Below are 19,436 nucleotides of genomic sequence, written 5' to 3'. Positions count from 1 at the left end.
GAACCCATAAAATTTAAATCCTGGATCCGCCTCTAACTTTACTCAAAGAGAGCATGTATATTGATTTTGGCAGTTCAAATTCCATGGAAGATGTCTTCTTAGTGTAGGCACTTCGGAACGTCTGTTCCTCTGATGTTTGTTACATATATATTTGTTTGCAGAAAAAGTGTACATGGAACCCTATCGAGGATAATGTTATTAGAAGTAATTTTACTAAGAAGGAGAGTTCTCAGTTGTCAAGCGAGTTCTCAGTTGTCAAACATTTTTTCTGAAGCTCGTCCAATCATTAAATTGTATGTACGACTTGAGACAAATCTTTCATATTAAAATTAAGCCAATGAGTTAATTAAGAGCCCGCTTTTCTTAGCTTATAAGTTGCTGAAAACAACTTATAAGCTGTTTTACTTTTAACAGTGTTTGTGGCCAACGAGAGATATATGGCTCATTTTGTGCTTAAAATAAGCCAATAAAAAAAAAGTTATTAAGTAGCCCAATTTATTTTTAACAATTGGCTTATGTGTTTCATAACTTTATAAGTTGCTTTTTTTAAGCTAGGCCAAACGGGCCCTAAGTATGTTCCTCATCATCTAGAAATCATATCATTGTATATGAAAAATCTAGAGTCAAACTTTTTTTTTATTTCTTAAAAGTCAATCCATATATAGTTTATATATGTGTGCTTTTTAAATAAATTTCTTAATATTATTTTGAATTCTCAAATATTAAGCAAGAACTAGAAGATTGGAATAGTATCTCGTGAGATCAATATTTTTTTATACTAACTTTGACGTCAATATGAATAATGTTTTATGTTTTTGCGCTCATCAATAATCAAATTTTTGCAGTTCGTAAAGCATTTTAGCAGATAATACCTTCAAAAACATTCAAGTATTCTGACTATGGTGAACAAAGTTAAGGTATATATTGATCAGTATCATTACAATATACCAAGGCTAAATTTTACATTGATAACAATAAATAAGAAGATATCAAACAACATATAGCTATGATAAATGAAATTGGGATGAGACTAGAGAAAGCATATAATTGGGATGAGACTAGAGAAAGCATATGACAAATCTCTTCATTCATCAAACACCATTATCTCCACCCTTCTCTCCCTGGTTCTCTTGTATGCAGTCCAGTGGACTTTCCCACAAAAAACTTCTTGTATCCAGAAGTACTCTATAACACCATGGTCTGGAATGAAATCATCATATTCCTGAACATAATGCTTACTTCTCTCCTAGCACTATGGGTGATTTTCCCGATCCATTCTGCTGCACACCAAACAAATAATTTTCCTGAAGCCCTTGTTTAAGCACAAAGGCTCCATGATAACTTGGTGCTTCATTGATTCAATGAAGATAAAATGATGATACAATGGATTTATGGTTTCTTGTCATTGACTTCCTCGCTGCACTACAAATTTCATAAATCAATGTTAAGATTTAAGCCCATAAATCAACGTTAAGAAACGTAAAAAAAGATAATCAGCATAATGATATCTTACTTGATTACTTCTATCAACTCTTCTTCTGTCTATGAAGGCAAAATATTCAATGGTTGATGAAGAAAAGTGTTAATGGAGAGGGGTTTTTATAGCAAAAATAATGACAATTATTGTGACAAAATTTAATGACTTGCCTATGATCTAATCTCTTTTCTTTCCTTTTATCAGAGATTCTTTTGATATATTTTTTTGGAATGTATTCTTGCAAATCTAACCTAATCAACCTATATAGGTAAGTTTATTAAAATCTCTTGCACCTTCTTTTATTAGGAAGATTTTACTAACGCCTTCGCCTCTATGAAATTTTCAAAGTAGAAGGCCAATTTTCGAAACCAAGCTTTTTATTTAGAGGCTAACTAATGATTTTAAATTATATACATCATCAGTTTAATAAATTTTTATACCACCCGGTCTTCTTTACCTGTTGCAGTAGGTAACTTGTCTTATTTTTTAAATCACAAATTTAAATATCCTTTGGGTGATTTGATAATTTAATTAATATTTTACACTAAGTGTATAGAACTTAAATATCCACCAAAATTTGCTGGTGTAAATATTTTTTACACAACAAGCCACTTTTACTTGTTACAATCGGCAATTGCTTATTTTCAAAGTCACACATTTTGTTTTTATTTTAAGGAGATCCAAAAATGTCACATCTTAAATTTTAACTTGTATTTCTCTAGTATAGGAGATTTCAAATTTTATACATATGTAAAAATTTATTTTACTCTATATACGAAGTATAATTACGTCTTCTTTGCATGTGGCTCCGCCTCTGCATGATGGTATTCCGCATTGCAAAACAATCACATATTTTTGTGGCGCGTAAACTTCCTTCAAACCAGAGCTTTACTAGAAATGTCATACAATATGTTAGGCAAGGACGAATCTAACTTGTCATTTATAGTTAACATGAACGTATACAGTTTTTGTCAAGATTTCTGTATATGTATTAAGAAATTCATAAATATTTAATTGTGAGGTAGCTTTATATGATATCATAATATATCTAGCAGTTCCTCGTGCGTTTGCTTATAAGCCTATATGATAGACATATTAGGAGCTACTTTTGTTAGGAAAATTTCTAATAGTACATTGTAACTAATGGCCCTCTCAACAAACTCACTAGTCTGTAGTGATCATGATCCTTTGTATGATGCATAATATTATTTTAATAATATTTTCTATCATTTCTATCAAAAAAAAGTTAAGGTCGCTATAAAAATTCATAAATTTTATATCTTGAATTTGCCTCACATATTAAATTCTTCTTTGTGATAAGCTAATTTATAATGAGGTTGACACTAACTAGTTTTAGGCTTATATTATTATTAATATTAAGACGATTAAACTGAATACACATTTAATTATTAAGATTTTATCTGAGTTACATATATTAACTACAAATATTTCGTGGGATTGGAGGGTTGATTATGGATTCACGTGAATTAATAATTTTTGTAAATAGTTTTTTCTTTCCAGATGGTAGCGACGCATTTGCTATTGCGTTAGTTTATTAACACTTCATTAAATTGTGAGAACGTATTTAAATTATTCAACTAGCATTAATGGAGAGCTATCTAATTCTCTCATTCTAATGTTTGTTATATTCACTTCTTTATTTCTGAAATAAAAGCATTAACTAATGCATTTCACGATCCGTCGTATACAATTAATAGACAATACTTGAAACTATAAAGGAACTAGTAAATTGACCCGCGCTTCGCGCGGTAATTAAAATCTTATTAAATTTTTGAAATTGATCCCTACATTTAGCTCAAATAATTTTTCTCAATAAAAAAAAATGCATAATACAATTATAATATGCATGAAAAATTGAACTAATGTGGTAAAAGCATAAGCCTTAGATTAACAGAAGGCCAAAAAAGAACTACATTAAAAGCGAGCAATAAAAGAGAAATAAGCACAAAAAAATTTGTCTACACCTTTGTTTGATAAACACTTTCAATTGAGACGAACATATAACAATGAAAATTAAATCTATCTTTAAATAAGTTGTAATACTACAACAACATTCAATATATATCTTTCCTTAAATTCTCCTTAAATCTTCCATTTATTTTCTTATCTCCACCCTCCTTCAAAATACATTCAACCATTTCTCATTCACTTTCATCTTCTAAGCCTCCGTGCCCATAAGCATAACAAAAATAAAATTCAGAGAAAATAATGAAACCTAAGCACCAATTTTCAAATCAATTGAATGGGAAAAAAAACCTTCTAAGGAATACATATATGTGAGGAGATTCCAACATTTCTTTTGAATTATAAGTCAAGGTTGTCACACATAAGCTTGCTTTAAATGTCTTAAGGTTGCCACATCACTTTTCATTGCCGACAATTATATATCATTTATTCATGAAATTAAAAGAAAGTGAGATAAAATATAAATAATTAATGATAAAGTAAAATAGAATAAGGAAATTAGATGGATTTAAAGAGAATTTTGAATGAATACATTATCTCTTTAATTAAAGAGTTTGGGTGATTTTTTGGGGAATTATGTGAAGGTATGTATCATCTTCAACAATGCTAATTATGGGGAAGTTAATGCTGATTATAGGGAATTAGTGGGTTCAAATAAAAGGACTAAAAAGCAAAAACATTGAGTGAAATCATATATGCACAACAGAGAAAATTTTAAAAGGGAAGAAACTCTATATTAATATCTCAATAATGCAAAAAGAAATGACAGTATAAAACCATAAAGGAAAGGAACTGTACATATATTGAAACAGATCATTATTGAAGTAAGTAATACCAATGATATTAATCGGAGAAAGGCGATAAGGAAGAGATGTATAAATATTTTGTGGGTTTTGTTGGTAGTAATGAAGTGAGAGACTCGGGACAACTTTTGACTTTTAAAAAGGTAGCGTTTGGAAACATCAAAAAAATCTGCCGAAAGGACACGTCCCCCCCCCACCCCCCCCCCCCCCCGTTTGTTTTTTTTTTTTTTTGACTAATTAACTAATAGGAGTTAAAATGGATTAAAAGGCCAAAATTATGAGAAAAAAGATAAATGAAAACTCTGCATTTGTGTTGCGCCACGTCAGCGGGCCTTTGGCCTGCTTTTATATATATATATATAAGATTGTTATAAAATGAAGTTAAAAGAGTAACAATATTGAAATACATTGTAGACAAGAAATGTATAGAAGACAAGCGATGAGAGCTTTTCTTATTCTCTTCCAAGTAAGCAAGTGTGTTCACATTCCATGTCTCTATTCATACTGTTACATAGAGGTAGGATTACAAAAGGGATATCTTAAACAAGACATTAATCATTGAAGTTATTCAAAAACATTGTGGATGAGGTTGTGGAGGTGTGGGAAATTAAGGAAGGTGTGGGAGTTAATTACTAGAGTAGTGGACATCCACAATAATTGACATATTTCACAACAGGAATATTATTTTTTGCAATAATTTGATTAGACACATGATTTCAAAAATTAAGGAATTTTGGTTTTGCAAAGCATTAAGATTATCCTTACCACTACTAATTATCGAGTGTAAGTGAGAGTTGCATATATCTTTTCATTTTATCTCGTCTAGTAAAATAATGAACTTTCATATCCAGCAGGTCCAAGGAAGCCATCACAAAGGATTAGGGCTGAGCTAAAATGTAACATAGGGTTCAGCCAAATTTGGTAGTTTTTAATTAGTTCAAATTATGTATTTTTATTAAGAAATTAAACTCACTAAATATGTACAAAAATTAAATTCAAAACTCAATGACTAATACCTGATGTCGCTGTCCTTGAATTTAAACTCATAAAGTTCAAATCCTAGCTCCACCTCTATTAAGGATAAAATATTAAATAAACAAAATATTGTTCTTTTTTTAACAAACTATATTAAATTAAAAGTTTGTCACATAAGAAGTACTCCCTTGACAAAATAAATTTTTTTACTTGTCCATTTTAGAAAATTAAGAATAATTTATTTTTTTCTTTCAATACTGCCCTTATCATTAAACAACAACATAAGGTACTAGTAGTCAAATTTAGACTTTCACAGCATAATTAATAATGTTAATTTAGTAAAGTAAACAGTAATAAATACATTCTTAACGGGCGTGTCAAATCAACATGAGCCAAGTAAAATGAAACGGGGGAGTAACAGAAAGGGTTTCCAAAATCCATCAATCTCTTCGATAAACTCCGCTTCCCAATGTCTAATTACTTGTAGTTTCGAACTATTTGTTTCTTGGAACTACTCCTCTGTTAACTTTTACTTTTTACTATAATAAAATAATTTTTAATTTTTACTTGTCTATTTTAACATATCAAGAAAAAAAAATTATGTTTACTCTAACATTAATTATTTATTCTCCAAATCATCTTTCAAGACTTAATCACCAATTAATATGAATATCATGATAAAATGCACAATGCAGTTTTAGTTTCTTAAAGAAAGTGCAAAGTCCATAGTAAGTAAAAGTGAACGGAGGGAGTATTTAACAATTAACAGTTAGTTATTGTCTATTTAAATAGTTTTTTTTTTTTTGGATATGTAAACCTTGTTTATAATGCCCAATGAATTGTGTTGTGGATTGTTAGTTTCTTCACTTCTTGTCCAGTGTCTATAACCGGAAGAGTAAAAATGTCAATTGCAACGTATATAAAATCAAAAGAATTTTTTTATGCATAATTTTTAAGAATAGGGACAAAATTAAACACCAATCATTCAACGGAATACTCGGTTCAACGGAATACTCGGTTAAGTTTTCTGAACAAAAAGTAGCTTAAAAGTTTAAACCGGGTTATTCCAACAAATGCTCCTGTTTCGAGTGGTCTGTAATTTTTGTCTCTCAAATTTGTGATCTTTAATTTTTGCCTTTCAGCACTTTTGGCGCGGCATAAACTAAATTTCGTCCAGTATAGTTAGCGTTGTATCATAACATCTCACGAGTTATGCCGGACAATACAAAACTTTCAACATTCAGCATAATTTGAAAAAAAACATAAGTTTAGATTTCGTTCGACATAGTTAGTGTTTAGCTTTGGCATATGTATCAGCACATCCACACAAGTTATCTTTGGAAAAGGCGAAACTTTTAACACTCAACACAATCTGAAAAATACCACACAACTTATGCTGCATAACTTAATTCCTACAGAACTTGTCTTACGAACGAGGCAAAAAATCAATTTCCAAAGATAAAAATGTTACAAAACTTATGCCGAACGAAGCATATCTGAATATTTTTATTAAATAAGCAGCAGGAGGAAAAATCAAAGACCACATACATATAACAACAACAACAACATACCCAATAATCCCATAAATGAGATCTGGGCAGGGTAGAGTGTATGCAGACCTTATCCCTACCTTGAGAGGTAGAGCGGTTGTTTTTGATAGACCTCCGGCTCAAGAAAAGGCATTTCAAAATTAAAGATCACATATATGCTGGGCAAATTAAAGAACAGTCCGTATGAAATACAATCCGCGCAAAAATCTGTTTAAACCGACAGCAAGTGGTCAATGGGCTTACATTTGGGCCTTATATCTCAAAAATGAGTCGTCCAATCAAGTAGAACTAAAATTGGAAATTGCAAAAGGAAAGGAAAAGAGAATGTTGAGAGTGGGATTTGAACCGCCTTTCGGACCGAACCTTAATCTGGCGCCTTAGACCAACTCGGCCATCTCAACTTGTTGTTTTAGAAAGCACAAAAAATTTATAATTATTTTGCATCCACAATTTATATCTTGTTTGATGAAAATGTTACATAACTTATGCCGAGTGAAGCATATCTGAATATTTTTATTAAATAAGCAGCAAAGGGAAAAATCAAAGACCACATACATATAACAACAACAACATACCCAATAATCTCATAAATAAGGTCTGGGCAGGGTAGAGTGTATGCAGGCCTTACCCCTAACTTGAGAGGTAGAGCGGTTGTTTCTGATAAAACCCCAGCTCAAGAAAAGGCATTTCAAAAATTAAAGATCACATACATGCGGGGCAAATTAAAGAACAGTCCGTATGAAAGACAATCCGTGCAAAAATCTGTTTAAACCGACAGCAAGTGGTCAATGGGCTTACATTTGGGCCTTATATCTCAAAAATGAGTCGTCCAATCAAGTAGAACTAAAATTGGAAATTGCAAAAGGAAAGAAAAAGAGAATGTTGAGAGTGGGATTTGAACCCACGCCCTTTCGGACCAGAACCTTAATCTGGCGCCTTAGACCAACTCGGCCATCTCAACTTGTTTGTTTTAGAAAGCACAAACAATTTATAATTATTTTGCATCCACAATTTATATCTTCTTTGATGAAAATTTGTTTGACAAACCCAACCCTAGTCCCCCTCTTTGCTTGCTTTTAAACAAGGATGTAACTACATTCTTTTATTTTTTTTTAATAACCGTGGTGTCCAAGACAACTTGCGCGTACCTCGATTAATTCTAGGATACTTGTCACCTTCTACCAAAGAATGTATCGGAAGTAACTCGTCCCACCAAGACTAGAACAGATGAGACTAAAACGTAGAAATAACACCGTGTAGTCGCTTGTGATGACACCATTAAAACATTGTTTGATTTTAATAATTGTTTAGAATTTAATCAGTGTTGACAAACACATCGAATATACATTATTGTTGCCTGCTTCTTCGCTTCTTCTTCTGCTTTGCACTTCACACAAACTCTTGTAGAGTTTACACGTATAGATTCTTTAATTATCGGTGCACAATCTAAAAGGAACTTTGATTTCCATGCTTTGAATTTCAGTTAGAATGTATATGATAAAGCTAAAAGAAAGTTTGATTTCAATTATCTTCTTTATAAATAGAAGAGCCTAACATCAAAGCTAGGACACTTTGAGCTTCAGACCTCATGTCTGAAGTTAAACTGCAACTAAACTTAATTCAACTTCAGACATAAAGCCAGCTCAGAAGTTAAGTTCAGATCTGCGATTTCAATTTCCAAAGTGCATGTCTAAAATTGATTATGAGATATTTACTTCCCTCGACCAATGGGCAATCAATCTTAAGTGGACAACCCAATCTATATAAAATTTGAGTGTGTGTGGGTATATATATATATATATGTAATAAGCGGCAATGAAAAGATTTTGTCGTCCTTGGTTTCATTTGAACTATTTGGTTATGGAGTTTGTTAGCCAAAAGGTTTGCTTTTACAAAACTACCCTTATATTTGATATTTATTGCAACATGTACCAAGTATGTTTCCAATGAATCAACAAAAATTTCAAACCTTTTTTGGTAATACATGGCCACTTAGTTCAACTTTTTGAATGTACCATAACTTTTTTCTACGTCATATATTTAGCCCTACTTTATTCCTTTATTACTTAGTTTGTCACATTCAATTTGGTAAATTTAGCAAAGTTTGAGACCCTTTAAAATACTTAAAAAGTGGTGAATGTTACTATAAGTAATAAGTAGCAATGAAAAGATTTTGTCGTCCTTGGTTTCATTTGAACTATTTGGTTGTGGAGTTTGTTAACCAAAAGGATTTGTTTTTGCAAAACTACCCTTATATTTGATATTTATTGCAACAAGTACCAAGTATTTTTCCAATGAATAAAAAAATTTCCAAACCATTTTTTGGTAATACATGGCCCTTAGTTCAACTTTTTGAATGTACCATAACTTTTTTCTATGTCATATATTTAGCCCTACTTTATTCCTTTATTACTTAGTTTGTCACATTCAATTTGGCAAATTTAGCAAAGTTTGAGACCCTTTAAAATGCTTAAAAAGTAGTGAATGGTGATAATGTCATCTAATAAAAATAATTATGCACAAAGGTAAGAAAATAATAACTTTGAAGAACTCATTTGGTATTAGAAGTACTTTCATTTTGTACATTCTAAGATTATAGTTAAAATTCTCCTGATCTTATATCTTGATAATCATTTTATTAAAAATATAAATTTAAGTACAATATTTTAACATAATTTTGTCTAATAGAAAACAAATTCCAAAATCGATCCTTAAAAAAGCGGGAAGGAACAAAATTATTAGGTATGTCGTTGCATTGAGACATGATTTAATTTTTTAATTTAGTAGACTCTAACTACTTGGGACTTATAGCATAGTTATAATATTATTATGATGTAAATTTTACAAAATAATATTCCACTTAGACTAAACAAAAGGAAAAAATATATTACATGCATTTTTTGAAAGGAAAAAGAAAGTCGAAAATAAGAAAAGTAGTTATTTTTTATATTTATTTTTTATATTTTGTATGATTAACTAGAATTAGCATATATTAATATTAGTTTAAAGTGTCAAATTTTTTATTTTATTTTATTTTATTTTATTTATAAGTAAATTCACTAATTTCTCAACAAGAATAAATGTAAAATGTAGTTTGATGTTTTTTACTTGAACCAAATTATATAATTATTTTGAAAACAGTAATTTATAATTCATAAAACATGGTTTTTATTAATCGAGCATATGAAACCACAAGTATTTCTAAAAACTTTTTTTTTTTTAGATTTTACGTTGAATCTTAAGTTTTTTGGGTGCACTAACTTTTAGTACATTATGGTATTAACACTTTTTAAGAATTAATATATTAAGATCTTTGGAAATAAAAGAAAAAGAACTTTTAAATTTTATTCAATCTGTTTAATTAAGACTCTGTGTGTGTGTGTTGGGTTTTTTTTTTTTTTTTTTTTTGGGGGGGGGGGGGGGGGGGGGGGGGGGGAGCAAAGAGAAACGGACAATACTGTGCTTACTAAGTAATCAGCTTCTCAATCTCACCTTTACATTTGTTTTTAATAACATTTAACTTTTTAAATATTTTTGTAACTTTTAAAGTTAATTTTGTTATTTATCTTTTCTACTCTCGAACTTTTTTAGTTTAGCTAAAGGCTGATATGATATATTTTCAGAAAACGATGCAACAATTCATGGTGAAGAAATAAAGGAATTCTTTTATATCGAAATCTTAGTTAAAAAAATAATAGAAAAATTCTTGAATCACCTCAGAGAAGAAGCAAAATAGAAGTCGACTACTGTTATAGTCAGTTTGAAATTATTTTAAATACTTCAAGCTATGTTGGTTTACAAAATATCAAATTATTTATTTTCTAATTTAAACTATTATGGAGTTTTTTTACCTTGATCTTGGGCCTGGACTCAACACGAGCTTCTGCAGACTCTATATATATATATATATATACATACTTTAAGAATTTACTTAGCAAGTGCAACGCCGTTCTACATAGTGTTGCACTTCTACCACCATTATGGAGCAAGTTCAATTAAATTTAAGATTTTATCCTTATTATGGAAATTTATCTTTGATTAGATTCATATATAATTGCTAGATCAAAGTACAAAAGTTCTATAATTGAACTTAACAAGCAACAACCTATTAATGAAAGATCAAATTACATTAACAATTTTAAGTCTTGAGCATGAAAAAAAGTCTTAGCAAAAGAGAATTGCAATTCAATGGACGGCTAAGAGGAAAAAACTTAGAATTTGAATTTATGCTACTTTCTTCATTCCTATTTATGTAATACATTTTTATTTTTAGGTTGTCCAAAAAATAAAATTCATACTTTCATCTTTAAAAATATTTAATTTTAATTTTTCAATTGTATTCTTTATGGGATAATTTAAAGCGACACAAATATCTATGACTTGGTTTAGATCATTAATTTCCATTTTTTTTTTATCTTAAACTTTGTACATTATATTTTGTTTTTTCCCCACAGCAGTTGTAGATAAAAAGGTACCAATTTTCATAACTTATTAAGGGAAAGACAAAGTAAGAACATGTTATCCGATAAGAATAGAAGATGGTGCAATATTGAATCATGTTATGTTGCTTCAAATCGAATCTTAACTCGAATTTTAGGATTGAGTTTCGAACGGATAGACTTAACATAATCCTTTTTGTATCGAATGCTTGTTTCTTTCCATACAGACATCGATATATAAATTGAAATGAATGGAATCATAAATGTAACTTCTTATTGTACAAAAATAAAATCTTGAAGTTCGAAATAATGTTAGCTTAATCTATGCAAAAGTTCCACAACTATTTCAATTATTTTTTTAACATTAAGATCAAAATAGGATTTTCATTCAATAAATCAAAAGAAAAATATCCCAAAAAAATTATTTTATCCCAAATAAAAATGCCTTTAGCCGCAACAACAACAACAACAACAACAACATACTCAATATATTTTACAAATAGGGTTTGCGGAGAGTGATGTAGGCTGACCTTAATCCTATTTTTGTGTGGGGGTAGAGAGACTGTTTTCGATATACCCCCTTTGAAAATCAACGTCTTTAGAAAAATCAATATTTTTCACAAAAAAGTGCAACAACAGAAAACGAGAAAAAAAATCTCAATTCCGCGCCCATATTAAATCAAAATTAAAAAAACCAAAAAGAACTCCCAAAAGCATTTCTTTTAGGCATATTCACCAACTTCTGACTTCACTTCACTTCACCATCTCCGCCGCCGGCCACCGTACAACCACCAGGGACTACGGCGTCGATGAGCCCTACATCTAGTCCACCAACTCGAAAGTAATATTTATTTTTTTTATATAAAATTTGTTACATAGATTAAAGAGATTAAAAAAAAAAATCATGATTTTAAAGAAGTAAAAGTAAAAAAGACAAGTTGATAATGTAAGGGTAAAATAAGAATTTTAAAAAGTCAATTAGGATATAGGGGGAGAATGATTATTGTTCAAAGTTTAAGGGGAGGGGGGTGGGTGGGTGGGTAGTTTTTAAAGTAGAGTTGGGGTTGAAAATGATTTTCACCCTAATCCAAATACATGTTTTCCAAAAATTTCCTTTATTTCCAAAATAACAAGGGGAATTTTAAAAAATATACATCCCAACATAAAATATTACACCATGCTCCATATACAATATTATACAACATTATACGATATTATATAACATTATATTTGGAGGAAAGCATTATACATAATGTATCAACCCAGTATAAAAGGTGTTTATACACAAATATGCGCTAAATCATGTAACAAACTCAAAATATAGGCTACGTGGCGTAAATTTTCTCCCAGTAGACATAGAGCATAATTTTTTCAAATAAAATAACAATGCCTTTAGAAGAAAAAGGGAAAATTATTCTCTATGTCTATTTTTTGAAACTATTTACGCCACGTAGCTCATACTTTGTGTATAAACACCCGATTGAACCCATATTTGTCTATAAGCACCTCTTATACACTATATACAAGGTTGATATATTGTGCATAATGCTTTTTCCCAGATATAATATTGTATATTGAGCTACATGATTTCAAAAAGATTTATATTAGGGAAAATAACCCTCTATGACTATTTAGGAAAAATAATTACCCGAACTAGCCCATGTTTGTAAAATTACCCGAAATAGCCTATTTTTGTAAAATTACCCGAAATAGCCCATGTTTGTACCCCTCACTTCAAAATCCTGTTATATATTTGTACCCTCACTATAATTGAATTTTTTTTGTATATTGTGTTGTATACAATTGAAATTTCTTGGATATAAACACCTTTTATACATTAATATACACTCTATACAAGGTTGATACATTAACTACTCCAGATTTATAAAGTTATATACTCCGTATTATAAAAAAGTGACTATACGGGATATAATTTAAAAATATAACTACGTAAACATAATTGTATATGCTAGATTGTATATTATTGAAATTTCGGAAAAGGCTCAAATATGCCATCTAACTATCGAAAATGCTCCATTTAACTTTCTATATTTGAAAACAATCGACTTATAAGAAATGCTCATTTATGCCATCGAACTATAGTAAAAAATATCACTCATCAATCACTTATTTTATCACAAAATGGCTCATTCACGCCATTTTTCATTAACGTCAATTTTATAATACTATGACACGTGGCTCCAATTAGAGGTCTACGTCGTTCAATTAAAAACCCCAATTTTAAATACCAAATTAATAAAAAACCCGATCCATACACCTTACCCACCCACAACCATAATCTAATGGAGGCCATAAGTCATATATGGTATTGTAAAATCATTTTTAATGAAATAAAGATGAGTCATTTTGATAATACAGCGGTGTAGTTTAAAAATATAACTACGTAAATATAATTTTATATGCTAATTGATTATTAAAATTTCCCAAAAAACACAAAAGAAACCTCATTTTCCCGCGCCCATATTAAATCAAAACTAAAAAAAGCCTCCCCCAAAATAGTTCCTTTTAGTTTAGGCAGCATATTCCACCAAATCCTCACTTCACTTCCCTTCCATCTCCGCCGTAGAACCACCATGGACGGCGGCGATCAACGAGCCTTAGATCTAGTCAAAGAATTAGTCCACCGTTTACTTTCCTTAAACCCTTCCTTAAACCCTAACTCTAACCCTATTTCAGATCAACAATTTCACCAATCCTTACGTTACGCAATTCGAATACTCTCAAGTCACATGACACCTTCAATTACAGTCGATGAATCCGCAATGGTTGAGTCAATTAAGCGCAAATTGGCTACACAAGGTAAATCATCTGATGCCCTAACTTTTGCTGACGTGTACACGAAATTCTCATCGAAAACCGGGCCGGGTTGTGTTAGGAACAAATGGGCTGTGCTTTATTTGCTTAAAACTGTATCTGAAGATAGGAAAATAGTACAAAAAAATCAGTCTAATGGGTTTTTAGGGTCTGCATTGTCTGGTGGTTTGCCCGAATTGGGTAATTTGGGGTTCAGAAATGATAATAGTAGGGATTTTAGGGGTTTGGTGGGTAAATTGGGTAATTTGAGTGATGATTTGGGGGTTAGAAATGATAATAGTGAGGTTTCTAGGGGCTTAATGGGTAAATTTGGTAAAATGGAGAAGGGGTCTAGTGATGAATTTCAGAAAAATCGTAATTTGGGGCTCGAAAATGATAATAGTAAGGATTCTAGGGGCTTAATGGGTAAATTGGGTAAAATGGATAAGGGTTATAGTGATGGTAGTTTGAGTGATGAATTTCGGAATTTGAATAGTGTGAGCGATAATTCAAGGGTTTTGAAGGGTAAAAGTGAAGTAGGAAAGGGATGGAGTGGAGGGGTTTTGATGGTTTCGAAGGATCCCGAGAACTTGCGTGATATGGCATATAAGGAGTTTGTGAACTTGTCGAAGGAAGAAAATGAGGTATCGGAGGATGTTTTAGTGAGGGATGTGTTGTATGCTTGTCAAGGGATCGATGGGAAGTATGTAAAGTATGATGAGAAAGCGGATGGATATGTGTTGCCTGATTGGATGAAAGTTCCAAGGGCTACGAGGAGTGTTGTGAGTAAGCTTTGTGAGCTTGGATGGTTGTTTAGGAAAGTTAAAGGGTATATTTCAGAGAGTATGAATCAGTTCCCTGCTCAAGATGTAGGCACAGTTGGTCAAGCGTTTTGTGCTGCATTGCAAGATGAGCTTTCGGAATACTATAAACTGTTGGCTGTGCTCGAAGGGCAGGCGATGAATCCGATACCGTTGGGTTCGGATTCATGTTCAGGAAATTATATGTCTTTAAGGAGATTGTCGGTTTGGTTTGCTGAGCCAATTGTGAAGATGAGATTGATGGCTGTTTTAGTTGATAACTGTAAGAGCTTAAAAGGTGGAGCAATGGCTGGTGCAATTCACATGCATGCTCAGCATGGCGATCCACTTGTTAATGATTTCATGAAAAGGTTATTGCGTCGGGTGTGTTCTCCTCTTTTTGAAATGGTGAGGAGATGGGTTCTTGAAGGAGAGCTCGAAGATATATTTTCTGAGTTTTTCGTTGTGAGTCAACCTGTAAAAGACGAGTCGCTTTGGAGAGAAGGTTACCGCCTTCATGCTGCCATGCTCCCTGCTTTTATTTCCCAATCTCTTGCCAAACAGATTTTGAGAACCGGTAAGTCAATCAACTTTCTCAGAGTTTGTTGTGATGATCGCGGTTGGGCTGATGCTGCAACAGAAGCAGCAACAGCTGTTGGAACTACGACCACAAGAGGAAGTCTTGGTTATGGCGAAACTGATGCACTTGGATCTTTGGTAACGGAAGCAGCAAAAAGAATTGATAAGCATTTACTTGAACTCATGCACAAAAGGTACAAACTCAAGGAACATTGTCTTGCCATTAAGCGTTATTTACTTCTTGGTCAAGGTGATTTTGTACAATATCTAATGGATATTGTGGGTCCCGAGCTTTCCGAGCCAGCTAATACTATCAGCTCATTTAAGCTTGCAACTTTATTGGAGAGTGCTATCACATCGTCTAATGCTCAGTATGATGGTTGTGATATACGAGCTAGATTAAGGGTTAAGATGATGCCACATAACACTGGAGATAGAGGGTGGGATGTATTTTCTTTGGAATATGATGCAGGTGTTCCTTTGAATACAGTTTTTACGGAGTCCGTAATGACAAGATATATAAGAGTTTTCAATTTTTTGTGGAAGCTCAGAAGAGTAGAACACGCGCTAACTGGTACTTGGAAGACAATGAAACCAAATTGTATCACTTCCCATTTCTTCTCCAAGTTGCCACAAGCTGTTAAGTTGCAGTTGATTTTGACATCAAGAAAGTGTCAAGTTCTTTGGGATGAGATGAATCACTTTGTTTCTAATTTGCAGTACTACATCATGTTTGAAGTTTTGGAGGTCTCATGGTCTAATCTTGTGAAAGAAATGGAATTATCTAAAGACCTTGATGATCTTCTTGCAGCGCATGAAAAGTATTTGTTTTCAATTTTAGAGAAGTCTTTGCTTGGAGAACGTTCTCAGGATCTTAACAAGACACTCTTTGTTTTATTTGACCTAATACTGCGCTACCGAAGTCTTGCAGATCGACTCTATGAAGGCATTAATGAGCTGCAATCAAGGTATTGATCTTTTCCCTCCATCTCTAATACTCCTGTTGCAATTTGTATGTCCTAGTTACCTTTCTAGTCTGTTTAAAAAGAATGCCACTTTCTATATTTAGTAACTCTTTACACCCAACTTCCTACATGGCATATTTAAGACCAGAAGATTCAAAGGGCGTCTTGGTACATTGCACATCTTTAGCTTAGGACCACAAGGTTCAAAAGTCTGTCTTTATTTTTTTAAACTCCTTGTCGAGTCAAACTAAAACAAACAAATTGAAACAGAGGGAGTATTATAAATTTGGATTTTTTTTCTTGTTTAATGTTTGTGACAGCTTGTATCTCCTCATAAATTACAGGACAACTGCAGAAACATCAATTAACTCTCGTGATAAAGTCAAATCACGGGGAAAATCAAATGATAAATCTTCAGAACCAGGGTCATGGCTTGGTGAAGGCAGAAAGGCTTTAACTCAACGGGCTGGAGAATTTCTCAGAAATATGGGAAATGATATAGACGCGATTGGAAAGGATTATGCAACCATCTTTGAGGGGTTCATTTCACAGTTGCCCGTGCAGCAGCACATTGATTTGAAGTTTCTCATGTTTAGGCTCAACTTCACTGAGTTCTATAGTCAGTTACAGCCAATTACAAGAGGGAAGCTTTTCTAGCGTCAGGTCTGTTACACTTTCTGACTTGCAGTCAAATTCGCAGTTGCTCTTTCATCACCTGCATACAGTTATAGGGAGGAAGTTGCGACCCAGCATCTATCACAGATGTTTCATCACCTTGCACACGATGAAGACCGCTTGTTGGCCACTCTAACCCAGGCCTTAGGAGTTTGGATGTCATTGTTTGGCTTTAGGCATTATATCTCCTCGCATCATTTGGATTTTCCCGATAGTTTTTCCACATCAAATTCTCTCCATTGTCCGTTTACGTCACTTTTCCAACACGGGTGTTGGTTGGTGCATTCTTGATTGAGGAGACGGGTATATTGATGTTACTAAACATCATGCGACATTGTAGGTCTGTTTGGGGGTTCAATTTGTTTATTTATTTTTGCTCTTTTTCGCTGCTATTAGTAAGCGGCCTGAAGCTTGTATATCTGTAATATAGTGTTTGTTCGTCAATTGGTAAAAATTGACCAACCAATCAGCTTTTCGTTTTTCAATTGCTTGTACTGTGTTAGTGATTAGAAGATGTGTGCTGCTTCATTTGCCATGGCTTTTGTTGAAATGGACATTTTTTTAGTTTTATCTCTTTTATGTAAACATATAAGCAATATCTGTCAACTTCTAACAGAAAGAATGGATGATTCGTTCTGGTACAAGAATATGTTTGTACTTCGTACTATATATCTGAACTTGCAGCAAACTAAACCTAAATAAGTCTATGAATCATTTCTTTCAGAGAAGGAAGACTTTTAATGAAACAATTAAATATATAAGTTCTAGGTTGTATGTGGTTCCATCCATGTACCAAGGATGTGGTCTAGTGGTCAATGAAATGATTGAGTATCATGAGATCTCAGGTTCATTTCCCAGCAAATAGAAAACACTAGGTGATTTCTTCTCAATTGTTAATTTGAGGCTTTAAAGCAATATCCTTTACATTAGGCGGTTAATTTAAAATGCAAGAGAGAGATAGAGAGAGTAGGCGTGTCTGAAGAATACTCCCTATCCATTTTATGTGATATTATTACTTCTTGAAAAATAAACATCTTTTAAAATAAAAAAAAAGTTCAAACATTCTCTAAGTAAGCGTTTGGCCATGAAAATCAAATATTTTTCACTTTATTTGGTATTTTGGAGTTAGAGTTGAAGTTGGAGTTGAAGATAGAGTTGTGTTTGGTTATAGCTTTTGCAAATAATATTTGGTGGTTTGAATATATTGAAAGTGAAAAAAGTGAAAACAAGTTTTTTTGGTATTTTTCAAATTCCATTTGGAATTTCCATGGCCAAATGTTGATTTTCATAAAGTGAAAACGTTTTCCGGAAAAAAAGTGAAAAATTTTCATGGCCAAACAGGCCCTAAATATTTAAACGAAAGAAATTTGTAGTTTGGAAATCGAGAATGGCTTAATAGCTGAAATTGAGAGGGCAATTCGCAGGAATGCCCTTATTTTTGGGTGGTCTTTAATATTTGCCCTTCGTTAGAACCCCTTAATTTCAGGTTCGAACCCCCACTCAGTCAAAAATTAAACAAAAATCGCAAGGCATAGTTTTGCATGCTTCAAGCAGAGTTTCAAACTCTACCTTAAGGTAAAATTTTAAGGCAAAATCCTGCCTTAAGGCAGAGTTTTGAAGGCAAGGCAGAATTTTGCATGCTTCAGGTAGAGTTTCAAACTCTACCTCAAAAGAAAAAAATGAAATTGAGAGCAAGTTGGTGAATGGACCTTAAGGCAGAATTTTGAACTAGGCAATTTCCAAATTGTCCTTCTGCCTTGTGAAATTTTTTAATTTTTACCCCTCAAAATGAGAGATCTTTAAATTTTGGATATTAAGTGAAGGACAAAAGTTAAAGACCACCAATTTGAGGGACAAAAATTAAAGACCACCCCAAATGAAGAACAATCGGCCCAAAAAAAATGAAATTGAGAGCAAGTTGGTGAATGGGCCTCCACTCAAGTAGAACTGGGTTACGTGGCAGAATTTATGGGCCTAAAGGGTAAGCCAATCACTTTGCAGAATGGGTCCAAACTTGGACTTAGAAAATTGGAAATTGCAAAAGAAACATAAAAAGTATGTTGAGAGTGGGATTTGAACCCACGCCCTTTCGGACCAGAACCTTAATCTGGCGCCTTAGACCAACTCGGCCATCTCAACCTGTTGGTTGCTCTCCTGAATAAGGTTTCCTTATACATACTAAAGTGAAATAATTTTCCACCCGATGTACGATATCCTTTTCGGGCCCTGATTAAGTTTGGATTCACGCCGTAAAGTACCACGTTGAAGGTAAAGCGTTCCTTAACAAAAGGAAATCCATACGAGAGTTCAGGGGTGAACCACATTGAAGGTAAACTTCCGATTAAGGATGAAAGACTTACTTACGATTAAGGA

General features: G+C 32.5%; 1 protein-coding gene and 2 non-coding genes across 4 annotated transcripts; 1 reads left to right on the top strand and 2 right to left on the bottom strand.

The window, feature by feature from the left end:
• Positions 1 to 7,671: 7,671 nt before the first annotated feature.
• Positions 7,672 to 7,752, bottom strand: TRNAL-AAG (transfer RNA leucine (anticodon AAG)). The gene has a single exon. It is a non-coding gene; the product is annotated as a tRNA-Leu (tRNA).
• Positions 7,753 to 13,712: 5,960 nt separating this feature from the next.
• On the top strand, positions 13,713 to 17,099 carry LOC132057419 (gamma-tubulin complex component 3-like). Of its 2 annotated transcripts, XM_059450017.1 has the most exons (3): positions 13,713 to 14,349; positions 14,452 to 16,391; positions 16,733 to 17,099. In XM_059450017.1, the coding sequence occupies exons 1-3, from the start codon at positions 13,825 to 13,827 to the stop codon at positions 17,043 to 17,045; spliced, it is 2,778 nt and encodes a 925-aa protein (XP_059306000.1). In that variant the 5' UTR covers positions 13,713 to 13,824; the 3' UTR covers positions 17,046 to 17,099. The 2 variants fall into 2 exon arrangements, with proteins under 2 accessions (XP_059306000.1, XP_059305999.1); XM_059450016.1 differs by having other exon boundaries at positions 13,714 to 16,391.
• Positions 17,100 to 19,121: 2,022 nt separating this feature from the next.
• Positions 19,122 to 19,202, bottom strand: TRNAL-AAG (transfer RNA leucine (anticodon AAG)). Its single transcript has one exon. It is a non-coding gene; the product is annotated as a tRNA-Leu (tRNA).
• Between the last annotated feature and the right edge of the window lie 234 nt (positions 19,203 to 19,436).

The sequence above is a fragment of the Lycium ferocissimum genome, chromosome 5 (genome assembly GCF_029784015.1).
Source record: "Lycium ferocissimum isolate CSIRO_LF1 chromosome 5, AGI_CSIRO_Lferr_CH_V1, whole genome shotgun sequence".
Lineage (NCBI taxonomy): Eukaryota > Viridiplantae > Streptophyta > Magnoliopsida > Solanales > Solanaceae > Lycium > Lycium ferocissimum.
Note: the sequence above shows the minus strand (reverse complement) of the source record. Positions and strands in the feature narration are given on the sequence as shown.

What these genes read in the sequence shown, in the direction of transcription:
- LOC132057419 (XM_059450016.1), top strand. Translation starts at nt 13,825, where the DNA reads ATGGACGGCGGCGATCAACGAGCCTTAGATCTAGTCAAAGAATTAGTC. An exon ending in ATTAATGAGCTGCAATCAAG is followed by an intron (nt 16,392 to 16,732) that starts GTATTGATCTTT and finishes CATAAATTACAG; the next exon opens with GACAACTGCAGAAACATCAA.